Consider the following 25,789-nt stretch of genomic DNA (forward strand, 5'->3'; position numbering starts at 1 on the left):
GGTTGACAATTAAAACTCTCATAGGTCATGGTTTGGGGAACTTTTTTCAAACCAAAGCATTCCTGAGCACCAAGATGGGAGGCCCGTGATGGAGCTGCCCGGCTGAAGTGCAGGCATAGAGTCTGCAGGAACTCAGTGTGCAGAAATTACCCAAGAAAAGGACGGGGCCTTGGTATGGGGTACAGAACCCCCATTTTTGAGCCAGGCTGTGTCATGGAGAGAATCCCAGGACTTTGGCTCCTGAAGCTCTGACTCCTCACCTGGCTCCATTTAGAGGCCCTATGAGCATCCAGCCAGGCCAGCCAGTGTCAGCCCCAGCCTCAGCCCCAGCCCCAGTCTCAATCCCAGCCTTAGCCCCAGACATGCGGCTGGGACAGGTGAGCAGCAGCCGCTTACTATCCCCAGAACTGCTGTACGAGGATGTGTTTGCTGTGTGGGAGGTGATCTGGGCAGCCAGGCACATCTCGTCGGAGCACTTTGTCCTGTTCATCGCCCTGGCCCTGGTGGAGGCCTACCGAGAGGTCATCCGCGACAACAACATGGACTTCACCGACATCATCAAGTTTTTCAACGGTACGAGCTGCTCCAGCCATCCCAGCTGCCCCGAGCAGGGGTGTGGAGGCCCCCACCTCTGCCCTGCACACAGTTGGAGGGTTCTCAGGAATTCTGGGGGCCCTTCCCCAAAGGCAGGGATGTCCAGAATCTAGCAGAGCAGATGGAAACAGAGCAAGGTAGTCAGCCACCTCCCAGCCTGCTGCCCTTTCTCTGGGCCTCCCTACAGCTGTCCGTGTTTCCCCCCAGAACGCGCTGAGCATCACGATGCCCAGGAGATCCTGCGACTTGCCCGGGACCTCGTCCACAAGGTGCAGCTGCTCATAGAGAACAAGTGAGCTGGGGCCAGGAGGCAGCAGCCGGGCAGAGCCTGGACCTCGGGCACCTGGGCTCCGGCAGGGAGAGGTGCAAGGGAATCACCGCCCAGACCGCCCCAGCCACCAGCCGACCCCACCTCTGTTCCTAACAAAGTGACTGTGAGCCTGGGATCCGACTCCCGGCAGTGCTGACCCTGCAGGGCAAGCCAGGGGCCAGGATGCCCTCAGATCAGGGCCGGGATGGGAGCGGTCAGCCTCAGGGAGCAGCTGCCTTGGGGGACACACCTACTCTGCTCCCCTCTCAAACATCTGGGAATAGTCCCACTGCCACCTGCAGTCTCAGCCTGGACTGTGGCCCATGAGTGAACCTGGGGCCCCATAGGATTAACAGGGGCTACAGTGGCCTGGGCCCTACTTCGCTGGGGTGGCAGAGGGCGAGAGGCTCTGTGCTGTGTCCCTTCTGAGGGTCCCTTTGCAGCCCCAGTATACTGTGTGTGCACCAGCCCCAGCTGGAGCCGCCAGAAATGCTGCCGGGTTAGGCATATGTCCTGGGTGCAGCAGGCCTGCGGCGCCTTCGGGCCGCTCCCCTGAGATTCTGGGGCAGTCAGACGATGTGGGCCCTGGGCGGGAGCAGCCCACCTCAGCAGCACTGCCACTGCCTCTGGCCACCTGAGGTGACCCCCAGGCCTCCCGGCCCTGTGCAGCGTACCTCTGTGTATCTGTGCAGCCTCACTCCTGCCACCCACCCCTGCGTTCTGCATTAGGTACTCCTCTGAAAACCACGTGTAAGTGACGCTCTGGCCATTCCAGTGGATGATCTGGAATGCGACCGGAGCACTTGCTCTGAGGAATCCCGGGGTGATTGTGTAGGGGAGCAATCTGGTCTCCTCTCAGGGACAGGCCTCCGTTCTGGGGCAGCCCGTCATCTGTCGCAGACATCTGCTGCGTCCCTGGGGCTGTGGAAGGCAGGGGATGCATGGGTGTCCCGACTGTCCCTGGTGAGAAGCAAAGCTAGCTCTGCCTTCCACATGCACCTCAGGATGCCAAGAGGCCTAGGAACCCAGAAACCCCCTTGGAGGAGCTGTGTACACGGGGGTGCCCAGAAGGGCACAGCTCCTGCCCCCAGGCCTAGGCATGCTGCTTGCTTGGCCATCCCCACTTCCTCCTCCACCCCAACACATGCAGGCTAGGCCTTGCCCTGGGACCTGGAGGCCCTGCCTGGGGCTGGGGCCTGTCCACAGCCACCAAAGTCTGGCAGACTCTGCATTGGAGAAACATGATAAAGGGCCCCGCAGCCCTTCTGCACCCAGGACAGCCTGCCCAGCCCTGCCCTGCCCCTGGGCATTGCACAGCCTGTCTGGGGGCCAGACCGTCCCATTGTCCATCCTTGTTGTCCATGAGTCCTCGGCCTCCACCAAGCACGTGTGGCCATCGTGTGCCTGCCTTAGTAACTCTGTGGTTTTGTGAGGGGCAGAGTGTGTATGGTTTTTGCCTCAGAAACTATACTCTTCTGTGTAACAGACCAATAAACAGCGTTTGTCAACACTGATGCCTCCGGGACTGGACGCTGAGAGACCACATGCCTTCTGTACGCTCCACAGTTGGCCAGCCCCAAAAGGCGAGGACAGCAGAAAGAACTAAAGTTTCCAAGAGAGAGGCACTCCAGCCGCCAGTCCGGAGGGTGTGGGCTGGTCAGGAAGTCAGGGTGATTTGACAGCCAAACCTCAAGTACTCAGCACCTTGCAGGGCACCTCACCGCAGAGTCATGGCCCCATCTCACAATGACCAGTGGCCCCTCTAGCCTGTGGATGAGAGAAGGTCCCTGTCCCATCCCTACCCACTGCCTGCCCTCCTGACCAGGCTGCAACGAGAAGCTGGAGCTTGACTACGCCACTGCAGCCGGTGGCGACGGAGCTGCCCTGTGGCTCTCACCCCCTGAGCACTGTCTGAGAGGCCTGAGGGGAGTGTCAGGAGGAGTCAGACCCTGCTGAGCTATGGACAGGCCCAGCTGTAACAGGTCTCCACCTCTCTTCCTGCCCTTCCCCAACCGGAGTGCTACTGGTCCCGCCGTCGATGGCTCCAGGGAGAAGACACCAGTCACCCAACATGTTTTCTGTTCTAGAGGACACTGGCTTCCTGGACATTAGGGCATGTTGTCCACTCACTGAAAGCTAAAGACCCCAGCCCATGGTCCTAGCAGGCTGAACCCAGCTTTATTTTATATATCTATATACACATATATATGTGTGTGTATATATATATAGAGAGAGAGACAGACACAGAGTCTTTCTGTCTCTCCCAGGATGGAGTGCAATGGTATGACCATGGCTCACTGCAGCCTTGAACTCCTAGGCTCAAGCGATCCTCCCAACTCAGCCTCCCAAGTAGCTAGGGCTACAGGCGCACCACCATGGCTAATTTTTATATTTTTTTGGTAGAGGCAGAGACTCACTATGTTGCTCAGGCTGGTCTTGAACTCTGGCCTCAAGCAGTCCTCCCACCTTGGCCTCCCGAAGTTCTGGGATTACAGGCTTGAGCCACTGCACCTGGCCCTGAACCCAGCTTTTAGGAAAGAATACAGACTAGTGGCCAGAGCTGCCCAAACAAAGAAACCAGTTGACGCAGAGAGCTCTGGGGCCAGGGAACTTGAGGAGCCCCTCCAGGGAACACCCCCCAGCGGCCAGCTGACTCTGTTGCTTGGAGGAATCAGAATTCCCTTTGCTGCAACCACCTAAAGAGAATTTCACCTAGCCTGGGAGTAACCCAGTTCCTTCACACACTTCCATCCTGCCCTACTCCCCCAGACTACTGGACTGGGATCCTGGGACCAGAGGGAATCGTGAAGCCCAAACCACGGGACAGCTGGGGGCGGGAAGAGCAAGCAGCACAGCGGGCTCTCAAAACACCATCTCGAGGAACCTTCGCACTCTGGAAAGTCAGGTCTTCCTCTTACAGAACAGGAGCTGGTAAACGCACGCACCTGGATTCATACTTTATCCTGACCACAGGCCCCTTTCTTACAAGCTCCAGCTGAGCTGTGGGTGAGGGGGAGCCTTGAGTACAGCTTCTGCCTAAAGAGTTAGTGACAGCCCTCAGATGACAGCCAAGTCATCACTGCCACGGGAGGGTCTTCATTTGTGTTCCCAGTGGGCACAGGGCCTGGCACGGAGTACGCACCCAGGAAGGGTTAACCCTCACCCTACCCCTTCCCTAAAGCGGCACTAGTGGGCCAATGGAAGTGACCCAGCTCTTCCGGGAGCTACCAGCAGAGGGAGCCCGCGTCTCACAAGTGAAAAGGGCAGGCGCAGTGGGGAGGCCTGGATTCAGAACTTTCATTTTAAAGTTTTAAACATTTTTTGAGACAGAGTCTCACTCTGTCCCCCGGGCTGGGGTACAGTGGCAGGATCTCGGCTCACTGCAGCCTCCGCCCCCCGGGTTCAAATGATTCTCCTGCCTCAGCCTCCTGAGTAGCTGGCACTATGGCACTACCGTGCCCGGCTCATTTTTGTATTTTTAGTAAAAACGGGGTTTCGCCATGTTGGCCAGGCTGATCTCGAACTCCTGACCTCCGGTGATCCGCCCACCTCAGCCTCCCAAAGTGCTGGGATTATAGGCGTGAGCCACTGCGCCCAGCCTGAACTTTTTGAAGTCAACCCTTTCAGAGAACAGGATCCAAGACACCACTCCCTTCCTCAAGGGTAACCCCTACCCACCCCACCTCAGGAAGAGACGCAGAGTCCGTCTCCCCTGCGGGGACTGGGAGTCAGACAGGTACTGTTAGGGTGGAAATGAGAAACTGGGTCCCCTCAGCCAGCCTGGTCTCCAGCAAGGCCCAGCTAGTGGCCCCCTGACCTCACTTCCCACACTGCCACCTCCCAAGACAGCCTGCCCAGGGACAGAAGACACAGCCGCAGGGACAAGGGGCTCCCAGCCCGGCTGAGAACACGGCTCTTTGGCCCCTGACCTCCAGCCTCTTCTCCCCCTTGTTCCTTTCCCTTAGAGGACAGCTGTATGGACTCCCCGGCTGACCTGTCAAAACCACACCCCAAGCAGCAGCTTCTCAGGAAGCTCTCACCCTCTGTGCCCAGATCCTGGGGCAACTCCCCTGTACCTTTTTCACTGGATCCGAGTCTAGGACTGGCCCCGGGTGCCACAAAGGGTGGCAGATGCTGGGTGAGAACTCTGTACCCAGTGGAGAGGTCTGACTGCAGCTCCAACGAAGTCTCCAGCTAGCCGTGTGGCCTCGACAAGTCACTGGGCCACCTCAATCCTGTTTCCTTATCTGCCAAAATGGGGCTAAGTCTTGCTTATTTACTTCACTTGGCTGTTGAAAAATGAAACAAGATCATACTTGTAAAATGGTCTGAGGAGATAGGAAACTCAGCAGAAGTTTCAGACCGACCAGAACTGCCATTTTCAGAGCGGCGGAGGCACCCGGTCAGAGCTGCTGGAGGACTCTGCTGGGCAGACGGGGTTGAGACGGGTGATCCCGCCGCTCCTGCCGCACGCTTCCCTACAGGCCTCTGCCTCCTTTTTACAATAAAATGACCCAGATGCTGCAGGCTGGCAGCTCCATCTCAGGTTTCAGTGCAGGTTTATTTCAATTTTATATTTTATTCCAGGCAAGTGCTTATTACATGGATAGTATTCATGTCTCGGTAACTAAAGTCTTGGAGCATGAACAGCCACTAGAATACAGTTCAATAGTAAAAATACAGTATGTACAAAATTAGGGTTTTTGTAGTTTTTGTTTTTGTTTTTTTTTCCCACACAGCAGATGTATCCAAACACATAAAAATCTCTACAGTCTGGGGTCGCTACAGTTTATATTTCAGGAAACAGAGACACAGTGGCCGAGTCCTCACTGTAAACAAGGGCCACCTCTTTGGGGGTTGGGGGTGGGACCCTGGGATGGGGGGAGAAGCAGCTGTTTCTGGAGAAAGAAGGGGTCATGGTGACCCCCCAAGTTACCCTCCAGGCGTTCCCTGCCTTTGGCCCCCCCAAGGAACCAACCTCCCCCTCTCCCCGAGGTAAGGACTCCCAGCCAGTGAGCCACTCTGAACATCAAAAGGTAAAACACGCATGAGAGGTAAGATGTGTGTGTGTGCGTGTGTGTGTGTTTGTGTGTGTCCCAGGCTGGAAGGGCTAGGGAGGGAGTGGCAGGCGGTCCCACAGGGTGAGGACAGATGTGGTCCTGACAGCTCTCAGGGGGAGACGCCCAAGGAAGGGCTGGGTGGTGGCTGCCCACTTGGGCACACAGCATCACAGCGTTCACAAACGACAACAAGAACAACAGCAACACCCATCGTCACTAATCTGGACATAGTCATTCGGCACTAGATTTGCAGGCCCCCACTGCTGGGGGACAGGGACGGGGAGGGCAGCGGGTGGATGATGAGGTATCTGTGCAGGCCCGGGGGCACTGGCCTCAGGATGCAGGGAAAGCTGGGCAGGCTGAGGGAGGGGCGAGCTCCACACCCTACTCTGACCGTCCCGTGGGTCAGGCCTGCCATCGCTGTCACAATGGGAATAGCAAAGCTGGCTCTCCCAGAGCCAGGGGGTCTGGCGGAGGTGGCTGTGCTGGGGTGGGTACAGGGCTCAGCCTCTGAGGGTGGTGACCTGGTTTGTAACTGTCCCTTTACCCACACCAGGAGAGAGAAATAAGGAAACAGTCCCCTGGGAGATGTCCAGGACCAGGAGGGAATGGGAAGGGAATTCTTAGGCATCTAAGGATTCTTTATTTCAAAAGAAAATCTATTCAAGACCTTTGCTGACCTCCTGTGTGCCTGCAGGGCACTCCAGGAAATCCTCAACTCTGTCCCCTCCCTCCTGGCCCCCTCGCCTGCCCATCAGTGTGAACTTGACACCCAGGGACACTGGCTTCCTCCCGCTACACTGAAAGGCCACTGGTGTGTGTCCAGGTGGGGAGCTGAGCGTGTCTGACACAAGGCCACTTGTAATAAATATCCACATACAAGGAGAGGCCAAAGCAGGCTGCCCAGGCAGAGGCAGAGAAAGCCACGCCCTAACACAGAGCCCCTGACTCCTGCCCGTTCCACGTTCAGCCCTGTCCTTGAGCCAACAAGGACCTTTTCTCAGAGAAAGGTGCTGCTCAGCAGCTCCCCGGGGAGGGCCCACTCAAAAGTGCCCCCTGGAGAAGCCGGGTGTTGAGGGGATGGGAGGACACAGGCAAAGGGCTGGAGCAGCAGCAGCAGCCCTAGCTCCGGCCCTGTTCTGTATAGGCCCCAGGGTTGGTCTGGGGACAGGCTTAGGGCTTAGCTAAGCCGCTGCGTTTTTACCTTTCTGATGCCTCAACGATGTGGCTTCTATGCTCCTGGAAACAAGACCAGCGGCTGGTCCATGTCTCCCAGACCGTAGGAGGCGCCCAAACCTCACAGGCCGCCAGGCCCACCTGTCCCTCGGAGGAGTGCCCAGCACTCAGCAGAGGTCAGAGATCAGGGGCTGAACACAGGACAGCGCCCCTCTTTGCTGCCTTCTGGAAGCCAAGAGCCAAGCCCAGAGCTAGGGACTGGGGACAGATGCCCAGTGGCTCTCGTCCCATCCAGACCCAGGCTGCAGGAGACAGGGAAGGGGGCAGGAGAGCCGAGTCCTTCCTTCCCCACCTCAGCCTGCCCTCCTGAGGTCCAGAGCCCAGTGGCAGGGCTTGGGTTGAGGACACAGGAAGCTTGGCAGTGGCTGGGTTTGGTTTATTGTTGGTAGAGAATCATTTTAAGTAGTTTCTACGGTAACGAATCACAGTGACTGCAACCGGGTCAGAGAGCCCCAGGCTGGGCCCCCACCTGTCCGGGTGGGACTCCAGACCAGCCACTTCCTATGATCTGTCACCTGTGCTCAGAGCAGGGCCCCTTATCACCCCAGTCCGCAGCTTTCTGGGCCAAGTGGCTTCGGTTCTGCTTCCCCCATTTCCCCTGCAAAGACCTGGGAAGAAAACACTGAGGCTCCGGAGGAAAGCCGGGGGCCTGGGCCACCTCACCAGACAGCAATAGCAGCAGCAGCACAGGAAGGCGGGGCGGGGCAGGGCAGGGGAGAAGTCAGGGAGCGTGATGTCCACATCGCACTCATTTCCGAGGGCAGGGAAGGGAAGCAGGAGCAGCGCTGGGGCTGGCACTGGGCCGGACAGGTGGCACGTTCCACCAGAGTTGCGCATTTTCTCAGTCATCTTACCAAGTCCTAGTGCAGTAGGGTGGCCCCTGCCCGGTGCCCAACTCCCTGGGTGGCCCTTCCCTCCCTTGGCTCAGAGTCTTTGCACCCCCTTCCCCTAGGAGGCCAGGGGGTGGGTGGAGGGGGGGGGGCGGGCCTGGGCCTGGCTGGAATGTGTGGAGCTGGTGGGTGAGAGAGTGGGGGACAGGTCCCCCTCCCTGTCCCCACTGGGGGCCTCTGAGTGGCCTCGTCCTCAAGCCAGCTTGAGCGTGCTGACTGGGAAGGAGGGCATGGTGACCATGGTCACAGGGTTGAGCACGGTCTGGCCCACCAGCTGGGGGTGGTGCACCACCTGAGCCCCCACGGCCGGCTTCGCCATGACAGTAGCCGGGGGCCCCAGGCCGGCTGTGCCGTTCACTTGCTGGTGCGAGAGGGTGTGGGCGATGTGACTCACTGCCACGGGCTGGCTCACTGCCACGGGCTGCGGGTACAAGGGCAGCTGGGAGCCCAAGTGGGCCACATGGTTGAGGGTGGCAGGGTGCACTGTGATGTGCCCAATGGGGGGTGTGGCAGGCGCCAGCTGCACAGCAGGGCTGGGGGCCGAGGGGGCGATGTGGGCGATGTGCTTGCCGCCTGGCCCCTGCAGAACGTGGTTCACAGTCTGGATGACTGAAGCGTGCGTGGTGGCTGTGTGGGCGATGACCGTGGAGCCGCCCCCAGCCGTCGCCACCAGATGGGCCGGGGCTGGCACCAGTGTCTGGGCAGGGGCAGCCGGTGGGGGAGGAGGGGCTGGCAGAGGGGTCTTCTGCTGTGGCTGCGGCTGCTGCACGGGGAGGTGGGCAGGAGACAGGGCCACGGAGTGGGGGTGAGGGTGCGGGTGTGGAGGCAGAGGTGCAGGGGTGGTGCTGGGGGGTGGCAGGGTGGACTTCAGCAGCTCCGGCTGGGGACGATGGCTCAGCTTAGGTGGGCCCAGGCCCGCCCGGTCCTCCTCCATATCCTCGTCTATGTTGTCCTCACCCTCTGTGGGGAACAGGGGCAGGGAGCAGGTCAGAAGGGCGGGGGAAGCAAGCGGCTGCAGGCATAGATGCTCATGGGGGCGTGGGAATGTGATGGGGCTGGGACTGGGGCCATCTTTTCTAGTAGGCAAGAGCCTGGCCAGGGAGGCTGGAATTTGACGTGTAACATCTGAGGACTGTGGGGCCAGCGCGGGGGCCGGGGCTCACCAGAGGCGGTGGAGGTGGAGGCCTGGTCGTCCTCGGGCTGGCCCGTCTGCCGCAGCACACGGTCAATCTCCAGCACGTCCATCCACTGGCTCAGCTCGTGCTTGAGCTCTGCCAGCCGCTGTTGCGTGGCGATCTTCTCCCGCGCCAGCCGCTCCATCTCGTGCTCGTACTCCTTCTCCTTCCTCTTCAGGGACTGGGGTACAGAGTACAGGACGGCAGAACACCCTGAGCAGCAGCCTTGGGGCCCAGAGTCCCCACAAACCTCTCCTATCAGCTGGCCCAGAGGCAAGTCTGTGGCAACCAGGGGACCCAGCCTGACGGGGGCTGCTGGAGACCGCACCTGTCCTGGTCCATGCCCCTGCCCAGGGGGGCCCAGCGTGTGTGGGCTCGCTCCATTCCTCCCAGGGAGTGTAGGCTCTTGGGACAGGCCCCAATGGAGCAAGCTCAACCAGGCGTGCGGGTCCCTCCGTGTCCTCCACAACCCATCCTCAGGGCTTCTCCGCCTCTGGCCCCATCCCTCCCCCAGCAGCCTATCCACTTTCCACACTTGTGCTCGGTCACTGATGCCACGAGCTACCCTCTACAGAACCCCAGGATCCTCCGCTTCGACCTCCTGGTTCACTTGTCTCCCTGGTAACTTCAGCATCCTTGGAGGATGACCCAACAGGCAGTGACACGACCTCGCCCCGTCTCATGTCCAGGGATCGCCTCCTTCCTGGCTGCTGGTCCATACCTGCTCCCTGACCTCCTGGACGACTCTCCACTGTGCGCGACGCTTCTCGACAAGGCTCCACTCACATGCTGCTCCCCATCACCCTGCCCACTGCCCTCCAGACTCCCTGGGCTGAAAAACCCCCAAGCCTAGGAATGTGCCCCCGTCTACACCTGTACTTGGGCTAAACGGATCCATGAGAAATGGCTCTTGCGTCCCATGACCCCGCTCCCCTCCACACCCAAGGTCTTTCCTGTGCTCCGACCTGACCCTTCGTCAATCCTACTCTTAAGTCTCACAGACCTCCCTGCTGGCAGCTTTCTGCCCGGGCACGTTATAACCGCTGTATCCACCAGCAATGCCAGCACGTGTGTCCTTGCTGCCTTCCGAGTCTCTTTCTTGGCCTGCTCTTGAGCTTCTAGCTTCCCAGGCTTACTGGTCATGTCCAGGGGCAGGGCCCACGGGCTCTTCACATACACAACTCACCAGCTGGCCTTGGTTTTCCTCTCTGAACCCCGTCTGCCCTCATCACACATGGATCCTCCTCTCCTTACCCCCTAGATCTTATCTGCCCGTGCTCCAAGACCACATCTGAGCCCCTACCTCCCCCACTGTCCTTCTGTATTTCACATCCTCCAGCCTCCAAGACCTTCCGGGCACCACACCATTTTTTTCCAGGCTGGTTTGCATTTGGGGTAGATTTTTATTTTATTCCTCTCCCCCACTCTCCCTCACTTTTTTTTTTTTGGAGACAGAGTCTCGCTCTGTTGCCCAGGCTGGAGTGCAGTGGCCGGATCTCAGCTCACTGCAAGCTCCGCCTCCAGGGTTTACGCCATTCTCCTGCCTCAGCCTCCCGAGTAGCTGGGACTACAGGTGCCCGCCACCTCGCCTGGCTAGTTTTTTGTATTTTTTTTTAGTAGAGCCGGGGTTTCACCGTGTTAACCAGGATGGTCTCGATCTCCTGACCTCGTGATCCGCCTGTCTCGGCCTCCCAAAGTGCTGGGATTACAGGCGTGAGCCACCGTGCCCGGCCAATTTTTTTTTTTTTTTTTTTCCTGTTTGTTTTTTTCAAACAGTTTCGCTCTTGTTGCCCAGGCTGGAGTGCAGTGGCACGATCTCGGCTCACCGCAACCTCTGCCTCCCAGGTTCAAGCGATTCTCCTGCTTCAGTCTCCCGAGTAGCTGGGATTACAGGCACCCACCACCACACCCGGCTAATTTTATATTTGTTGTAGAGACAGGGTTTCTCCATATTGGTCAGGCTGGTCTTGAATTCCCGGCCTCAGGTGATCTGCCCGCCTTGGCCTCCCAAAGTGTTGGGATTACAGGCGTGAGACCCCTGCACCTGGCCTACTGGTGTTTTGATTCTCTGTCAGCCCTCACCCCTGGTTCTCGTCTTTCTTCATCAACATCTTTTCTTGCCTCTGTCCCCTTCTTTCACTATATATCTCTCTCTCCTCCAACCTTGGGGGCAGTGGTGTGTAGGAGGAGCCATAGGCCTGAGAGTCCATCTGCTCTCCTTCCTGGAGCCCAGAGGCAGGAGAAGGGGGTGGCATCTCCAGCCCCCTAGCCCTGAGGAAAAACGGGGTTCTTCCCACTCCACCCCTCCCTTTCTCCCTGCACCAGGACTGGGCCACTTCTGGTGGGCAATGGGTCCCAGATCGGCTCACATTAAGAATGTAAGAACTGCAAACAAAATTTCTATTAAGTTTTGTGTCTCAGGAAGAAAAAGGGGGGGGGAATCAGAAGAGCTTCATTTGCCTGGGCAGTAAATACGAGGCTGTCATAGGACGTCATCAGGAACTGGCTCAGACAAAGTCTCTCACATATATATGTTTTGTCTTTCTGTCTCAACACACACAGTCCCTGTCCGAGCTGTGAATGAAGGTGAGGATGGCTGCATAGTCTGTTTAGACCCCAGAGCCCACGGGCGGCCAGGAAGAGCTACGCACAGGGTGCTTACTCGACCCCAGGGGAAGGATCTGGAAGGGTGCTGTCCCGACTCCTGGTGACCATGTTCCTTTCCACCTCTGTCCTGTCTCTTCCCTGAATCACAGGGAGAATGACAGGAACCCATTAGACCCAGGTTTCCCTGCTTTCATCCCCTAGGGCGGGGGTCTCCAAACCCCAGGTACTGGTCCGTGGCCTGTCAGGAACAGGGCTGCACGCAGGAGGTGAGCGGCGATGGCACAGGACCACCTGAGCGCAGCCTCCTGTCAGATCAGTGGGACATTCGATTCTCACAGAAGCAGGAGTCCTCCTGTGAACCGTGCACCCCGGGAGTCTAGGTTTCGTGTGCTCCTTAGGAGAGTCTGCCTAATGCCTGCTGGGAGGTGGAACACTTCCATCCTGAAACCAGGCCCGCCCTCCCTCTCCATGGAAAAATGGTCTTCCAGGAAACGACTCCCTGTTGCCAAAAAGGTTGGATATTGCTGCGCTAGGAGCACTTTTGCTGTTCTGTAGCAGCTTTTCCTGACGAGGCCTGGCAAAGTCTCCAACCCCACCCACCAGTGAGGCCAGCTTCCCACACCCCCTCCTGCATAGATTTCTGCCCTCACCAGTGACAGGTGCCTCTAACCATTAGGGCCTGCAGCACATAACCCAGGTAGAGCCGTGCTCTGTACTGGCCTGAAACCTGGCAGCTCGACACTTCTGTTGCCAGTCCACACACAGCCCGCTCTGTCATTCTGGCCTTCACAGTTTCTCTCCATTTTCTGCTAGGAAGACAGTAGGAAACTCCCTTGCCCCTATACACACACACCTGTGTGGCTTTTCTTTTTTTGGAGACAGGGTCCCGCTCTGTCACACAGGCTGGAGTGCAGTGGTGTGATCTCGGCTCACTGCAAACTCCGCCTAGCGGGTTCTACGATTCTCCTGCCTCAGCCTCCCTAGTAGCTGGGATTACAGGCATGTCCCACCAGGCAGGACTAATTTTTGTATTTTTAGAAGAGACAGGGTTTTGCCATGTTGACCAAGATGGTCTCGAACTCCTGACCTCAGGTGATCCGCCCCCCCCTCGGCCTCCCAAAGTGCTGGGATTATAGGCGTGAGCCATCGTGCCCAGCCTGCGTGTGGCTTTTCACCTGGCTCTGAGGCTGTGTCAAGGGCCCTAGGTGAGTCAGCTCTCACTTGAACCTGGCTGCTGGGGGCTGGAAGCAGCAGTCCTGAACTCAACCCACCTGTGGGCAGGATGTAGTTCTGGGCCAGGGAGTGACATGGATCAAAAGCCTCCTCTTCTCACCTAGTCCAGTTCTTCGCAGGCCTAGAGGCCCCTGCAAGATTTCCCCAGGGTCTAACTTTAACCTACACTGCTTCATTCTAAACCCATTTCCTTTCTGTGACTACCTGGATGCACAGTTTGGTACCTATTTTTCTTGTCTCTGTCCACTTTTCTGTGGCTGTCTTCAAATCTTTGACCACCTCCAAGCCACTCTGGATTCTGGCTGGGGACCACTGCCTTCCTCCCACAGCTTCCTGCTCTCAGCATACAAACAAAGCCCCCAGTCTTCACAGCCCCACTGGTCTCTCCAGGACCAGCTCTTGACTCTGCCCATCTCTGAGTGACAACCCCCCTGACCATGTTCGTGTTTGTTCTTAGAGACGGAGGCCTCACTCTGTGGCCCAGGCTGTCCTCGAACTCCCTAGGCTCAAGCGCTCTTACTGCCTGGGCCTCCCGAGTAGCATAGCTGGGACTCAGGTGCGAGCCACCGTGCCTGGCTTATTTCCAAAAAGCATCCTGTTCCCTCCCGCTGGGCTGCACCTGGGCTTCTGGCCTCCACTTTGCTCCGTCCCACCCAGACTTATCCTGCAGGTCTCAATGTCCTTTTCTCAGGAACAACCGTCCTCCCTCCCCAGAAGAGTTCCTGCCGCCCGGTTCCTATGATGCCCATGCGGCCGTTTCTGTAGAGTGACTTGTTCATCATCTGCCACAAGACCCAGCCTGGGAGAGCAGAGACCCAGGCTTTTTTACTCGCTCGCCACCATTTGCCCAGAAGCAGAGACTTCGCTAAAGGCACCTCAATGAATAGCTGAATAAATGGTTTGTAGACAGGCCTTTGAGTTTCCTGATTCTGTGACCAGCACCAGAATGGGTGTCCCTTCTGGACCACAGCCTGGGGCCCACCCCGGCTCCTACTTCGCCGGGCCCAGCTCCTCAAGAGCTTCCTTCTGCGGCTGCCGCTGAGTCTCCTTCCGATTCATTTCCAAACCCACACATTACGCAAGGCGCCCTCTGCAAGTAGTATCTGCAAAGAGGAACTCGCCATGCCGTCCTTCCTCTTTCTCAAAAATAATAGCTACGTGAATGTCGGGATTGCCGCGAAGTGTCTGCATGAACACCCTCAGCCAGCCCTGCGACTAAACTACAACCAAGCCCACGTTCTGCAAAACCATTCCAGAAATAAGCCACCGGCCTGTCGCGGCCTCCGGGCCCCTCTCCCGCTCGGCGCCCCGAGGCCCCACCCCGAAGCACGCGCGCACCCACGCGGCCGCGGCTTCCCTGCGTCACCCTCGCCAGCCGCACCGCCCTCCGCAACTCGGGAGCACCGCCCCCGCCCGCGACAGCCAATCCGCGAACCCGGCCCCGCCCCTCCCCGCTGCCCGGAAGCGGCCTGGCGGCGCGCCAGCTCCGCCCCCTGGCCGGGAGGGCGGGCGGAAGGGCGCGTTCGCGGGAGGCGGGGAGGGAGCCGCCCGCCTGGAGCAGTCGCGAAGCAAGCAGCGCCTCCGCCCCTCCCTCAGCAAGTCAGGCTCCGGTTACCTCAGGGCCGTGACCCCGCGGTCGAGGCCGGGGGAGGGCGGCGCCCCGCGGCTGGCTCCTCGCGCGCTGGACCCTCCTCGCCACCCCGCCCACGGGGCTCGTGACCCCGCGCGGCCCCCGGAGCTTCCTCAGCGGGTGGACAGGGAGAGTCCCGACTCGCCGCCCCCCGCCCCACGTCCCTCCATCCCCAACGGCTCCCGGTCTCGGCGGCCGCCGGCCCATCCCCCACAGCCTGCGGCCAGGCGCGCGGAAGCCCCGCCGGTTTCCAGGGAAACCGAAGCTCAGGCCGCCATGGCAACTGCCTGACGTGGCGGCGCCCCCGGCCCCAGCGCTGCAGAGGGAGCGACGCCCAAAGGGAGGAGACGCGCAGCCGGGAGGGCCCCGAAAAAAGGGACCCCCCCCCCCGTTCTTAGCCCAGGAGGAAGGAAAGCGTGACGTGTTTCAGGCTCGGCTGTCCCGGGGCTGTTTGCCGCCCAGTCAAATCGCAGTTTTCCCCGCCCCAGGCGTAACCCTACACTCGGGCCGTGGCGCCTCCACGCGCGCTCCGAAAGGACCTTCCTCCTCCAGGGGAAGTGGGGCTCGGCCCGCGCCGCAGCGTGGACGGGGACCACGCCCAACCCTCCCCGCAAATAGCGACAGACATTCGGGCGGAATCTGGGCTCCCGCCCAGGCTCTGCGGCCAGGGAGGAGGCGCCGGGCCGCCCCATGCCCTTCCCTCCAGCGGCTGCACCAACACGCGCGAACGGGAGCCGCCACCGAGACTCGCACCAAGCGTCACGGTGCGCGCCTCACGGCCCCCGGGACACCAAGGCTGCGGGGACTCGGGAGCGGCGGGGGAGGGGAACCGCTCCCTCCTCTGCGCACGCGCGCCCTCGCGGGCAGGGAGCCCCGCTGACGTCAGCCGGGCCATGTGCTCAGCGCCCGCGTGGAGGCGGGAGGGAGGCGCGGGGGAGCCGCCGGGGCGGGAGGGCGGGGCGGGGCGCGGCCGGGGGAGGGGCGGCGGAGGAAGCTGCGCGGCGTCGGCCTCCGGGCCCCATACCTGGATGTACCGCAGCGCCGTCCGCAGCACGCTCAGATTGGACGTCTTCTTGTCATCCACGTTGGGGATGTTCCGCTTCAGGGTCTCAAAGCACTCCTTCAGATGGGCCCTCCTGGAGAGAGGGGCGAGCGCCGGTCAGCGGTGCCTGGGGCGGGGCTGGGATGGGGGGGAGGCAGGGCCCGGGGGAGCTGGGGCCGAGGGCCGGCGGGGCCCGGGCCACACACGCGCACACACACACCTGTTCTTCTCCAATTTGTTGTGGACTTCTCTGGTTCCGATCCTGAAACCCAGACAGATAGGAGGCTCAGAGAGGAGGACTCCATGAGACGGCCTTCCTGATGACCCGCGCCGCCACCCCCCAAAATTGCCACAGGCTGTTTGTCCCCAGCATTGTCTTAAAGCAGCCTGGGAGATGTTCGCCCTGTGCCATGCTGCGCCCACTCCCTGCAGGGCACATCTGTGCTCATAATCACAACCCCTGTCACCTTCCGTCCCACCAGGAGGGAGACAGGAGGGCTCCTGGGACTCAGAAGCAGCCGGTTGACCCCCGCCCTCACCCAAGAGGCCCATACTCTGTCCAGAGGCCTGGGAATGCCATAAGCCTCAGCCTTGGAGGGCGTTAGAAAACACAGAAGCCTGGGAACAGGGAGTAATGCGACGTTCCTTCCCGGGATAGAGATGGGCACAGTGAGGCGGTGTTCAAATAAAGGGGGCACTTCTAGGCTGGGGAGGCAGGACACACCTCTGAAGCCCCACCCAGGGAGGGCACCTTGTCTTGCACACAGCCCAGGGGAGGGGCAGCTCTCCTATTCATCCCAGCAGCCCGACCCTGCCACACCCCACTCACCCCCCTGGCCTCTTCTTCTGTTCACTGGATTTGACTTCTTCAGCTGGTGCCAACTTCAGGGTCCCAAGGGTGGGTGGGGGCGGCTGCTGGGGGGCCAGCTGAGGCTGGACTCCAGGGTGTGGTGCTATGGTCAGGATAGGCGTGGGGAGGGGCTGCAAAGGCTTGGGGCTGCCCGTGGGTGGAATGGTGGTCTTCGAGTCCGGCAGTAGGGGAGCAGGGGTGGGCACCTGTGGCCTGCTGGGCAGGGGGGCAGGCTCCTTAATGCTGAGTCCAGGGGTGCTAACCAGGGCTGGCTGACGAGGCGCCAGGGGCAGAGGCTGGGCTGCCGGCGGCAAGGGTGGGGGTGGGGGTAGTGGCTGAGGGGAGTTGGTCACCACAGGAATAGGAATGACAGTCAGTGGGGCAGGGGTGGCAAGTGGTGGTGGGGGTGCGGGTGGGGGAGCCGGCGGAGACAGAGGCAGGGGTGGTGCCTCAATGCGGGGTTCCTCCACAGGAAGGGCATGTGCCAGCCTGGCCAGGCTATTGGCCTTCTTCTGCTCCTGCTCCCGCTCCCGCTCCAAGCGAAGCCGCTCCTGCTCCTCTATGCAGAGAGAACACAAGGGGGGGGTGGGTTTCAGCAGGGCCCCAGCACTCCAGTCCTAACGAGTCCTCTGACCCTAGCCCCGTCAGTACTCAGTGATACCCCTGCTCAGCGAGAGACTCCACAAATAGCCTACCAGTCCAGCCAGGCACAGGGGAAAGCGCCGGGGGCACAGCAGTGAACAAATCCAGCAGACCTGGTCCCTGCCAGCAGGGAACAGGAGGACAGTCATGGGGGCTGACAGTCTGGGCTGCAGGCAAGACAGGTGGCCGTGGAAGGGAAGGGTGGAGCAGAGCTGTACGAGGGTGCTGCAGGCCACCTGCCAGCCTGCAGGGTGAGGAGGAGGGTGGGTGAGGGCAACAAGGGTCAGGAGCCACAGGGCCGAGGTGGGAGAGGCGGGCAGAGGCCCAGCCACCCAAGACTTCGCACCGGAGAAGGGAGTGTGCTGACAGATCCCAGCTTCCATGGAAGGCCTTTAACAATGTTTACCAAGCACCTTCTAGAGGGCAGGCAGTGCCTGCATGGCACAGATGAAGGCAGTGAAGCTCAGCGAGCAAAGTGATTTCCTGCAGGTCCCACAGCAAGCTCCTGACCCCTGGAGGACGCTTGCCGTGCTCACAAGGAAGTGCCTCGCACACATTCACAGTCCCTGGATCGTCACAAGAACCCCACGTCACATCACAGGCAGGACAGGGACACCACCCTCATTTCACACATGTGGAAACAGCCCAGCACTCCTGACTCCGAGGCTAGGTCCCAATGCCTGTTTTCCTCAGGGACCATTCAACACACACACTTAGTCCCTCTCTGACAGCCTTGTCGCGCTGTAACTCATTTCTCCCAAATCCCCAACATCCCCACCAGCAGCAGCAGCAGCGCCAGCACGTCCCGTCCTCCAGGCCCAACGCGTCCTCTGACATCCTCAGTGACACCCGCTCAGCCTGAGACACCACAAACACCCAAGCAGTCCAGCCAGGCACCGGGGACAGGGCACCTGCCTGGTTCTGGGCGAGAGAGGGCAGCTGAGGAGGAGGCGGCACAGCAGCGGCCATTTCTCCCAAACAAGAAGAGACTGAGCTCTTCAGTAGGGGCTGAGCAGGGCAGTGCACCCCACCATCCGCTCAGCATCTCTGCTGAAAGCCCAGCAGGAAGGCAAGGCCCACTCAGGAGCTCACTATGAACAGGGGAGGGGGAGGCACCTCCATCTCCGGCCTGCCCCGTCCTCTCCCAGGCCCCACCATTTTGGTTCCCTGGCTACGGGGCTGGCCCAGGCCCTTGGAGTCTGCAGCCCCCAGGCCAGGGAGCCGCCGGGACAAGCAGCCCTCTCCTCTGGCCCTGGACGCACCGCTCCGCTGAGGATGCCCCGCTCCGCTGAGGAACGCAGCAGACAGCTCCGGGTGGTGGACACGCCCCAAACACCTGGGCAAGGGCTGGTGCGCGGGACTGGAGTCGGCCAAAGCCCCCTGAGGAGGGGAGCACCCACCTCCCACACTCTTACTGGCTCAGAGGCCTCAGAAAACTTGAGGTCTCAGGCCCTTTGGCCAATCAACAACTGGAGTGTGAGCCAGGCCTGCTCCCAGCCCCGCCCTCCCGAAGAGGGAAGAGGCCGAGGAGGAAGCGGAGGGGGAAGCGTCCTGGGAGGGGAAGCCTCAGGGGTTTCCCAGCAGCCAGAGTTCAGGGGCTGGGCCAGCCGGCGGGTCTCTTCCAGATCTCACTAGCCCTTCGGGAAGGGGCGATGCCAGGGCGGTGCAGGCCTGCTCCAGTGCGGGGCACTGGAGGTTACCTTAGGTCACCGCCCGGGAGAAAACCAGCCCTGCGCTCCGCTTCCCACAGACCGCACTGGCCAAGCAGCCTGCTGAGTTCCAGTGATAGGGCCCTTCTCAGTTGGGTGCAGCCTCTGTTGTCCCCAGCCCCTTCCCCTACCCCAGGACAAGACTCTGGATCCCAGGCCTTAACACAGCCCCCACCTCCATCCCTTTGGCTGACAGACCTAACTTTTCATTGGCCTTAAGACATGTGCTCTACTCTCTATAGGCAGAGGGACGATGAGGGCCGTCCCTGAGTCACAAGGACAGGCGGGACCCTAGAGTGCAAGCCAAGCCCCATGCCCCATATTTTAAAGCAACCCAAAGCTCACCTGGGAGGCAGCAACCTCCTTCTCACCTGCCCTCTCTCACCCAGAACCAGGCAGGTACACCTCACAGGTGCCAGGAAGGACCCAGTGACACCTGGAGCAGCATGAGAAAGTTCCAGGGGTGGTGAGGAAGAGGAGCTGCCCCGGGGCCAGATCCAGCCCACGAGAGCTTCCTGCCCCTTCCCACCCAGTGGCAACCCTCTCCCTGTGCACTGGAGAACCGCCAAACTGGTGGTGGCTGCTGCTCCCTCAGGAGCACCCTGCGCTTAGGCTCTTTAAAAGAACGTTCTGTGCATCCACCAGACAGTGCGCCCCCTCACATGCCTCCCTGGGCTCCACCCAGAAGCTGCCCCAAAAGAATTTAGCATGGCCCTTCTGCAGTGACCCAGGGGCCAAGGCTTCAGCCCACACTCAAGAGCATGGGCAGTGTGCTCCCTTCAGCCTTCCCAAGCGACTGTGGCCCAGGCGCTCTGCAGGCACAGGGCTGGGGTAGAGGAGTCCACACTGGTGGGCCCCAGCAGCCCCAGGAATTCTCCCATCTGCTCGATAAACAGGGGCTAGGTGTCTAAGGCAGGCCCAGGGTAAGCCTTGGAGAGGTGGTCAGGAGCCTCTGGACACTCCAACCAGCTCCCTCCAAACAGGGCAGAAGAGTTGCATCTGAGCCACCTCCATCAACACTGGAATGACCATGCCAGGCCCTCCAGCTGAGCACCAGGACAACTCTGCCCGTTCTTCTCTCTCTCACAGGCACACACATCTGCAGGGTCCTCATGTGAGCAAACTGGCTGGTCTAGGTCAGAAACCCATGCTTGCGGTTGAAAGGGAGAATGGACAAGAGGATCCCTGTCCAGAGCTGGTCCTAGGTCCTGGGAAGGCGTTCTGGTCAGCAGGTTCGCCCTTCCCTAGGTCCTGGGAAAGTGTTCCGGTCAGCAGGTTCGCCTACCATGCCCTTCCCTCCCGTTCGTCCTGCCCCAGCTCAGGACAGAACGTCAAGAGGGAGAAGAAAATGAATTCTGGAGGTGAAACTGCTGGGACCGGTTCTGGCCACCTGTACATGAGTTTTTGAGTAGATTTGGCTTTCCGCACCCACTCATCTCCAAAGACCTCTGACCAACACCAAGAAGCGGTGACCAGGCCGCTGAACTCGGCCTAAACACAGTGGGTACTCGAACTGCAACGTGTTGGTGGCGGCAGCAGGTGACTTAGTCTCTCCGAACCTTGTGCACGGTCTTCCCCTGACCCCTGTGCCCAAACGTAGGACATTCTTGGTCACCACGGGCACTCTCCACTGCCAGACCCTGCTCTGAACCCCCAAGGCAACAGGCGGGGAGTGTTGGTGACGTCCCCGCCCATCACTTCGCAAAACCCAGGCATCTGGGTTTCACTTATCTCCAGTGACTCTTGACCTTGAGAGGCCGGTCGCCCCGACTAGGCCGGCGGCCCCGCAGCTCCCCCGCCCCTTGCCCGCTGCCGCTCCCGGCTCCCCCCCTCACCGCCCGCCGCGGCGGCAGCACACGGCGGCGCGCGCGCACACAACACACTACTACCTCCTGCATGACTCATCATTGAAGCAACAATAGGCAGAGAGAAAGGAAAGGAGGGCGAAGCACTCTCTCCACCACAACCAACCCTGCCGGGGGATTCTGGGGGGCGGGGAGGGCACAGGAGTCCCCGGGTCCTGCACACACACCGTTCCAGAGCCGAGGCTCTGGCAGCACCCTGGAAAAGGGAGATCTTTCCCCCTAGCCCCTCTGCAGCACCCTGAAGCCAGGGACCACCAACAGGGCGCGTGAAGATAGGAGTCATTAGTCTCTTCCCTTTAGAGGAAGCGCCGAAGTTTCTTTCTCAACCTGGCTCATTCCAGCGTGGCCCCGGGTGATGCCAGGGGGCATGGTTGGAACGTTCTGGGGGTCAGTGGAAAAATGTGAGCTCTAAATGTCTCGTGGCCCTGCGATTCTGAGGGTTTCCCTTGCTCTCGGGATCAAACACAGGAGGTTAGGGGCGAGAGCCGACAGGTGAGCTCGGCTCCTCCCTCGCAGGGCAAAGGCTCTCCCTGGGAGGTGCCCAGAGGCCGGGGCCCGCGCCCGGGCCCAACCCAGCGCAAGGCCCCTTGCCAGCCCCGCCCAAGCCCCGCCCCCAGCCGAGCGCGAGGCGGTGAGGAGGGGCCGGGCCGCGCCGTCCCCAGCAGGAGTGTCCCCGGTGCACGTGGTCGGGGGCGGAGCCCGTCCACGTCACCACCCGGTGTAACCAACGGGCTCGGAACGCAGGCACACGCAACATTCCAGGCGAGAGCGGGTTTGGAACGCGCAGACACGCCACATTCCACACTGGCTAAAGCGGGGCGCAGCGAGGGGGACCCGGGGGCTGCCCCCCAGCGACCCGCGGGCCATTTCGCAAACGCCCAAGTAGCCCGGCTTTCACCCAAACCCCGGACGCGCGGCCCAGCCCAGCTCTGGGAGGCGGGGTCAGGCGGGGCTGGCCAGGATCATAAGACACGCGATGTCATTTCATTCTGCAAAGGCCGCCTCCGCCCCAAGCGGCGCGTAGATCTGCCGGGAGCGCCCCCCGCACCCTCCCCACGGGGCCAGGGAAGCCGAAGAGCTGCTCGGCGTAGAGTAGTCCCCACCCCCACTCCGTTACACACACGCCCACTCGTGTGCTATACACACGCCCGTGTACACGTCCGTTCATCTGCTTTTCCCGAGGCTCACATCACACATCCCCCGTGCACACACGCACGCACACGCGAGCCTGCCACCCCCACGCAACACCATTCCTCACCCCACCCCCCGGCTCACACATCCTCAGTGCCACCGAGGGCTCCGCTGGCCCACGCAAAAGCAGCCCCCCACGGAAGGGGCACAGGAGTGCCAGGCAGCCTGGGTGGCGCCCGCAGGAGCCAGGTCCCTCGCTGCATGTTAATGACTTCATTAATTAATTTCACTGCCCACATCACCCCTCCCCGGGCGGCGGCTCTCGCGGGGAGCCGTGCGCTGCCAGGCTCCGCGGGCCGCCCGGGAGGGGGCCCTGTCCGCGGTTTCGCGTGGGTTCGGGGACCGGGGTCACTCGCTTCCCCTTCCCCGGTGCCCCAGGGGCCCAGCCCGGCCGCTCACCACGTGCTCTCTGTTGTTGCTGCGCTTGCCATTCCAGGAAGCGGGCCGCCTCCAGTAGCGTCTCTATGCTCATCGCGCCGAGAGCTGCCGGGGGCGCGCCGGGGCCGAGGCTGCGGCCCGCGAGCCGGGCACAGGTCAGGCTGGCGGGCAGGCAGGAGGGAGGGATCACCTCCGGGGGGCGACAGGGCTGGGCGGCGCAGTGCACTCCGCAGGGAAGAACGGGGGAGCACGGGGAGAAAAATCAATGTCTCTCAAAATATTTGCAAAATATAAAATTGCAAATTTAAAAAAATGGGTGCAAAAAAAAAAAAAAAGGCGGCACTGCCTCCCTTCTTCCCCTCCCTCTCTACCTCCCTTCCGATGCCTCCCGCCCCGCGGCCCCCGGGAGTCCCGCCGACAAGAAAGGGCTTTGCAACAAGATGGCGAGGAGGCACCGACACACACAACAAGGGAAGGAGCCGCGCTGCCCCCGGCCGCCGCCCCCGCTACTACACCGGGGCCACAGCCAAAGCCCGGACCGGAGCCCCCGCCCGCAGGGCCGCGGCGTCTCGCGAAGGGAGGGGCGGGTCCTGCGCTGCTGGCCCCGCCCACCGGAGCCGGCGCGCGCACACGTGGCCCGGGCAGGGAGGGAGAGGTCAGAGCCGGGTGTGCGCGCCGTGGTTCCGCTTTCCAGCTGGCCCCGCCCCTGCTGCAAGCCACAAGTTGGGCCGGGGCGGCGCGTTTGGGTAGTTCACGACGAAATCTGTCCTGCTGGAGGGAGGGAAGGATGAACAATTCAAGATTTAACAGAGCTCCAATCAGGATATTCCGGGTCAGGGAAACCTTGGGAATGGCAGAGACTGGCCTGACCCTGGGTCTCCACGCTCCACCCACTCGCGACCTAAATCCCGCAATCGCCCGGCTGTCGCAATTCCCCCGGGATCCGCCCCTGGGCGGAGCTGCCGGCGGCTGGAGACTGTCAGAGAACCAGCAGAAGGAGCGGAGCGAGAGTCCGGCTCCGCGTTTTGTCTCCGTTCCTCCCCCCGCAGTGCGTTCGCATCCTATTAGGCGACGTCACCGGGCTGCGGGCCAATGGGCGGGCAGGACAACACGGCATGGAGCAGCTCCACATGGACACCCCGCGCCGCCAGCCTTCGGTTTAAAGGGCCAGTGCCTGCAGGTCACATTCGCGGGTGCGGATAGGGCCACTGGGCGAACCCAGGGTGGGACGCCGTAAGGGAAATCCCGCAGTCATGCCCTGGCCTCCCCATTCCTTTTCGTCACCCTCCATTTAAAACCAAACCTTCATCTTTCCTTCCCCTAAAACCCAGTCTTTGTCCACGCGTATTCGATGTGGGTGGAGACACGGACTGTGCCACCCCATGGGCCACCCTTTGCTCTGGGGCCGGGGCCCGGGCAGGGAACACGAAGCGCCCGCAGCCAAGGCCCTGGGGGCGTGGCCCAAATCGGGAACAACAACGTGGAGGGCGGAAGCCCGGCCCTCCCCGCTCCTGGCGACCGGCAGTGGGCGGGACGCGGGGGCGGGGTCCGCTGCGTCCGGCTGGAACCGCGCTTCCCAGAGGGAGGGACCCCGTTGCCCGCCCGCCCGCCTGCTTCTTTCTGGCGCGAGTGTTTAGGGGAGCCCGGGTGCAGTCGGAGAGTTAGTCCTTCGAGGCCGGCGGGCCCTAAATCCTCTCACTTCACAGATAAGGAAACTGAGGCCGAGACGGCCAAGGACTCGTCTAAGGTCGTTCCGTATTCCACCTGCTCCTCTCCCCCAAAAGGGGAGCACTCCCCCTGACCCCAGGGACGACTCTGAAGCCAGTTCTGGGGGAGGGCCCGCAATTAGAAAAATGCCAGGGAGGAATAGCAACCCTGACCACTTAATACACTGTGATTGGGGCAACAAAAATCTTCACCTGAGACCCCACTCTGCTGTTCTGCTTCCTCGGTGGAAGCCACACGAACCCCACTGGTACAGCGGCAGCGATAGACCCCCGCAGGCTGAAAACTTATTTGGAGCATCCCTGAGCATGTCGATTGTGCTGTGCCGGTGCGGGGAAGTACCCTCAGTTCTGTCCCCAGGCCCCTTTCTTTGCTAACCGGTCCAAGAAGTGGGGGGCAGTCAGTGCCAGTGGGTTTAGAACTCCACAGCCGTGGCTTCGCCATCACACAGAACCAGAAAGCAAACCTTCATGAGGCGGAGAGGCAGGCCGCCCTACCAATCCATTCCATCATATGGCACCCTCGGAGCATTCCTATTTTAGGGACTGGTTGGAAGAGAGCTAGAAACATAGAAAGAGGGCAAAATGTTTGCTGGCTTTGCTCCTTTCCTTTGAGGGCATCGTAATGCATCCTGGGGGGAAAAAATCTGCACAGATCCTGGAAATCAAGAACTTCGTGAACCACAGGAAGGGGGCTGTTTGCCAGCGCTAATCTACAGAGTCCTGATTTTTTCACATTTAATGCTCCAGCATCTAGAGCCGAGCATGGAGAGGTCGCCACACACACAAATGTCCAGGTAGGTACCACTGATTTTGCTTATGATGAAGCTGGAGCAAAGGCTGATTAGCACGGAACAGCCCAGTTCTTCCCCATGGGATGGATGCCCCTTTGCTGGGAGGGCTAGATCTGTGCTGGCTCCAACATTGCTTCCTTTAAGGTGTCTGCCACTTGCCACCAGTATGCTTGGGCCTTTGCACAACTAGAGAAAATGGGAAATTAAAAGGCAATATATATTACAGGCGGCAGTGGAACAGGGACTCTGAACAGTATACAGACAGTCCCTGTCTTGTGATGGCTCCACACAGGACTTTTCAAGTTAGCAATGGTTGTAAAAGAGAGAATCTAGCGTGCTCTCCTCGATTTGGGATGGGATTATGGCTGGTGAAACCCGTCCTAAGTGGAGCCGGATCTGTACGTGATAGTGACCTGAGATAATGCTGTCGGGCAAGTTCTTATTTTGTGTGAGGTCAGCGCCGTGGTGCGCCGTGCTCCGTCCAGCTGTCCCTTCCTGCTGTCCTCAGGTGGCCATGCACTTGGGCAGTCCTGGAGTTTCTGCTGAAGGCTGAGGTTTAATTCTCTGTACTCTTCTTTGTCACTGCCCAGGTCTATACCATTAAGTAGGCACCTCTCTGAAAGGCAGTATTCTTAAGACGCTGTTCGCTTCAGAGGTGAGGAAGGAGGTGAGAGTAGAGTGAACACAGATCTGAATGCCAGCCTCTCCATTGCCCCCAATACCCCATCTGCTCCAGAGCTTAGCGGAGATGTTTGCTATTTAAAACAAACAGCCTTCCTGGCTTCACATGATCATGTTTATTTGGGTCATGTGGGGACAGCAGCCAGGAGATGTTAGGCAAAAACAAGGGTTTAGAAGG

The 25,789-nt window shown here is 60.5% G+C and overlaps 2 protein-coding genes across 3 annotated transcripts in view; one reads left to right on the forward strand and one right to left on the reverse strand.

The window, feature by feature from the left end:
• SGSM2 (small G protein signaling modulator 2) overlaps positions 1-2,414 on the forward strand; it is a 42,129-nt gene extending 39,715 nt beyond the window's left edge. For both annotated transcript variants that reach the window (XM_008009824.3, XM_008009823.3), the window contains 2 exons: positions 406-573; positions 802-2,414. In XM_008009824.3, coding sequence (XP_008008015.2) covers positions 406-573; positions 802-890 — 257 coding nt within the window. In that variant the 3' untranslated portion in view covers positions 891-2,414. The remainder of the gene's footprint in view (positions 1-405; positions 574-801) is intronic.
• A 3,032-nt stretch (positions 2,415-5,446) lies between these two features.
• MNT (MAX network transcriptional repressor) lies at positions 5,447-23,860 on the reverse strand. The gene is made up of 6 exons (XM_008009829.3): positions 22,434-23,860; positions 16,607-17,186; positions 15,998-16,039; positions 15,760-15,871; positions 9,254-9,446; positions 5,447-9,050 (listed from the first exon to the last, which is right to left on the reverse strand). Exons 1-6 carry the CDS (start codon positions 22,504-22,506, stop codon positions 8,284-8,286), a joined length of 1,767 nt encoding a protein of 588 aa, XP_008008020.1. The 5' UTR covers positions 22,507-23,860; the 3' UTR covers positions 5,447-8,283.
• Positions 23,861-25,789: the final 1,929 nt, after the last annotated feature.

This window comes from Chlorocebus sabaeus, chromosome 16 (genome assembly GCF_047675955.1).
Source record: "Chlorocebus sabaeus isolate Y175 chromosome 16, mChlSab1.0.hap1, whole genome shotgun sequence".
NCBI classification, from domain to species: domain Eukaryota; kingdom Metazoa; phylum Chordata; class Mammalia; order Primates; family Cercopithecidae; genus Chlorocebus; species Chlorocebus sabaeus.

Excerpts from the sequence above, each read along its gene's own strand:
- MNT (XM_008009829.3), bottom strand. The coding sequence starts at position 22,506 with ATGAGCATAGAGACGCTACTGGAGGCGGCCCGCTTCCTGGAATGGCAA. Across the intron at positions 15,872-15,997 it reads AACAAATTGGAGAAGAACAG|GAGGGCCCATCTGAAGGAGT; the intron begins GTGTGTGTGTGC and ends CCCTCTCTCCAG. Across the intron at positions 9,051-9,253 it reads CTCCACCTCCACCGCCTCTG|AGGGTGAGGACAACATAGAC; the intron begins GTGAGCCCCGGC and ends TGTTCCCCACAG.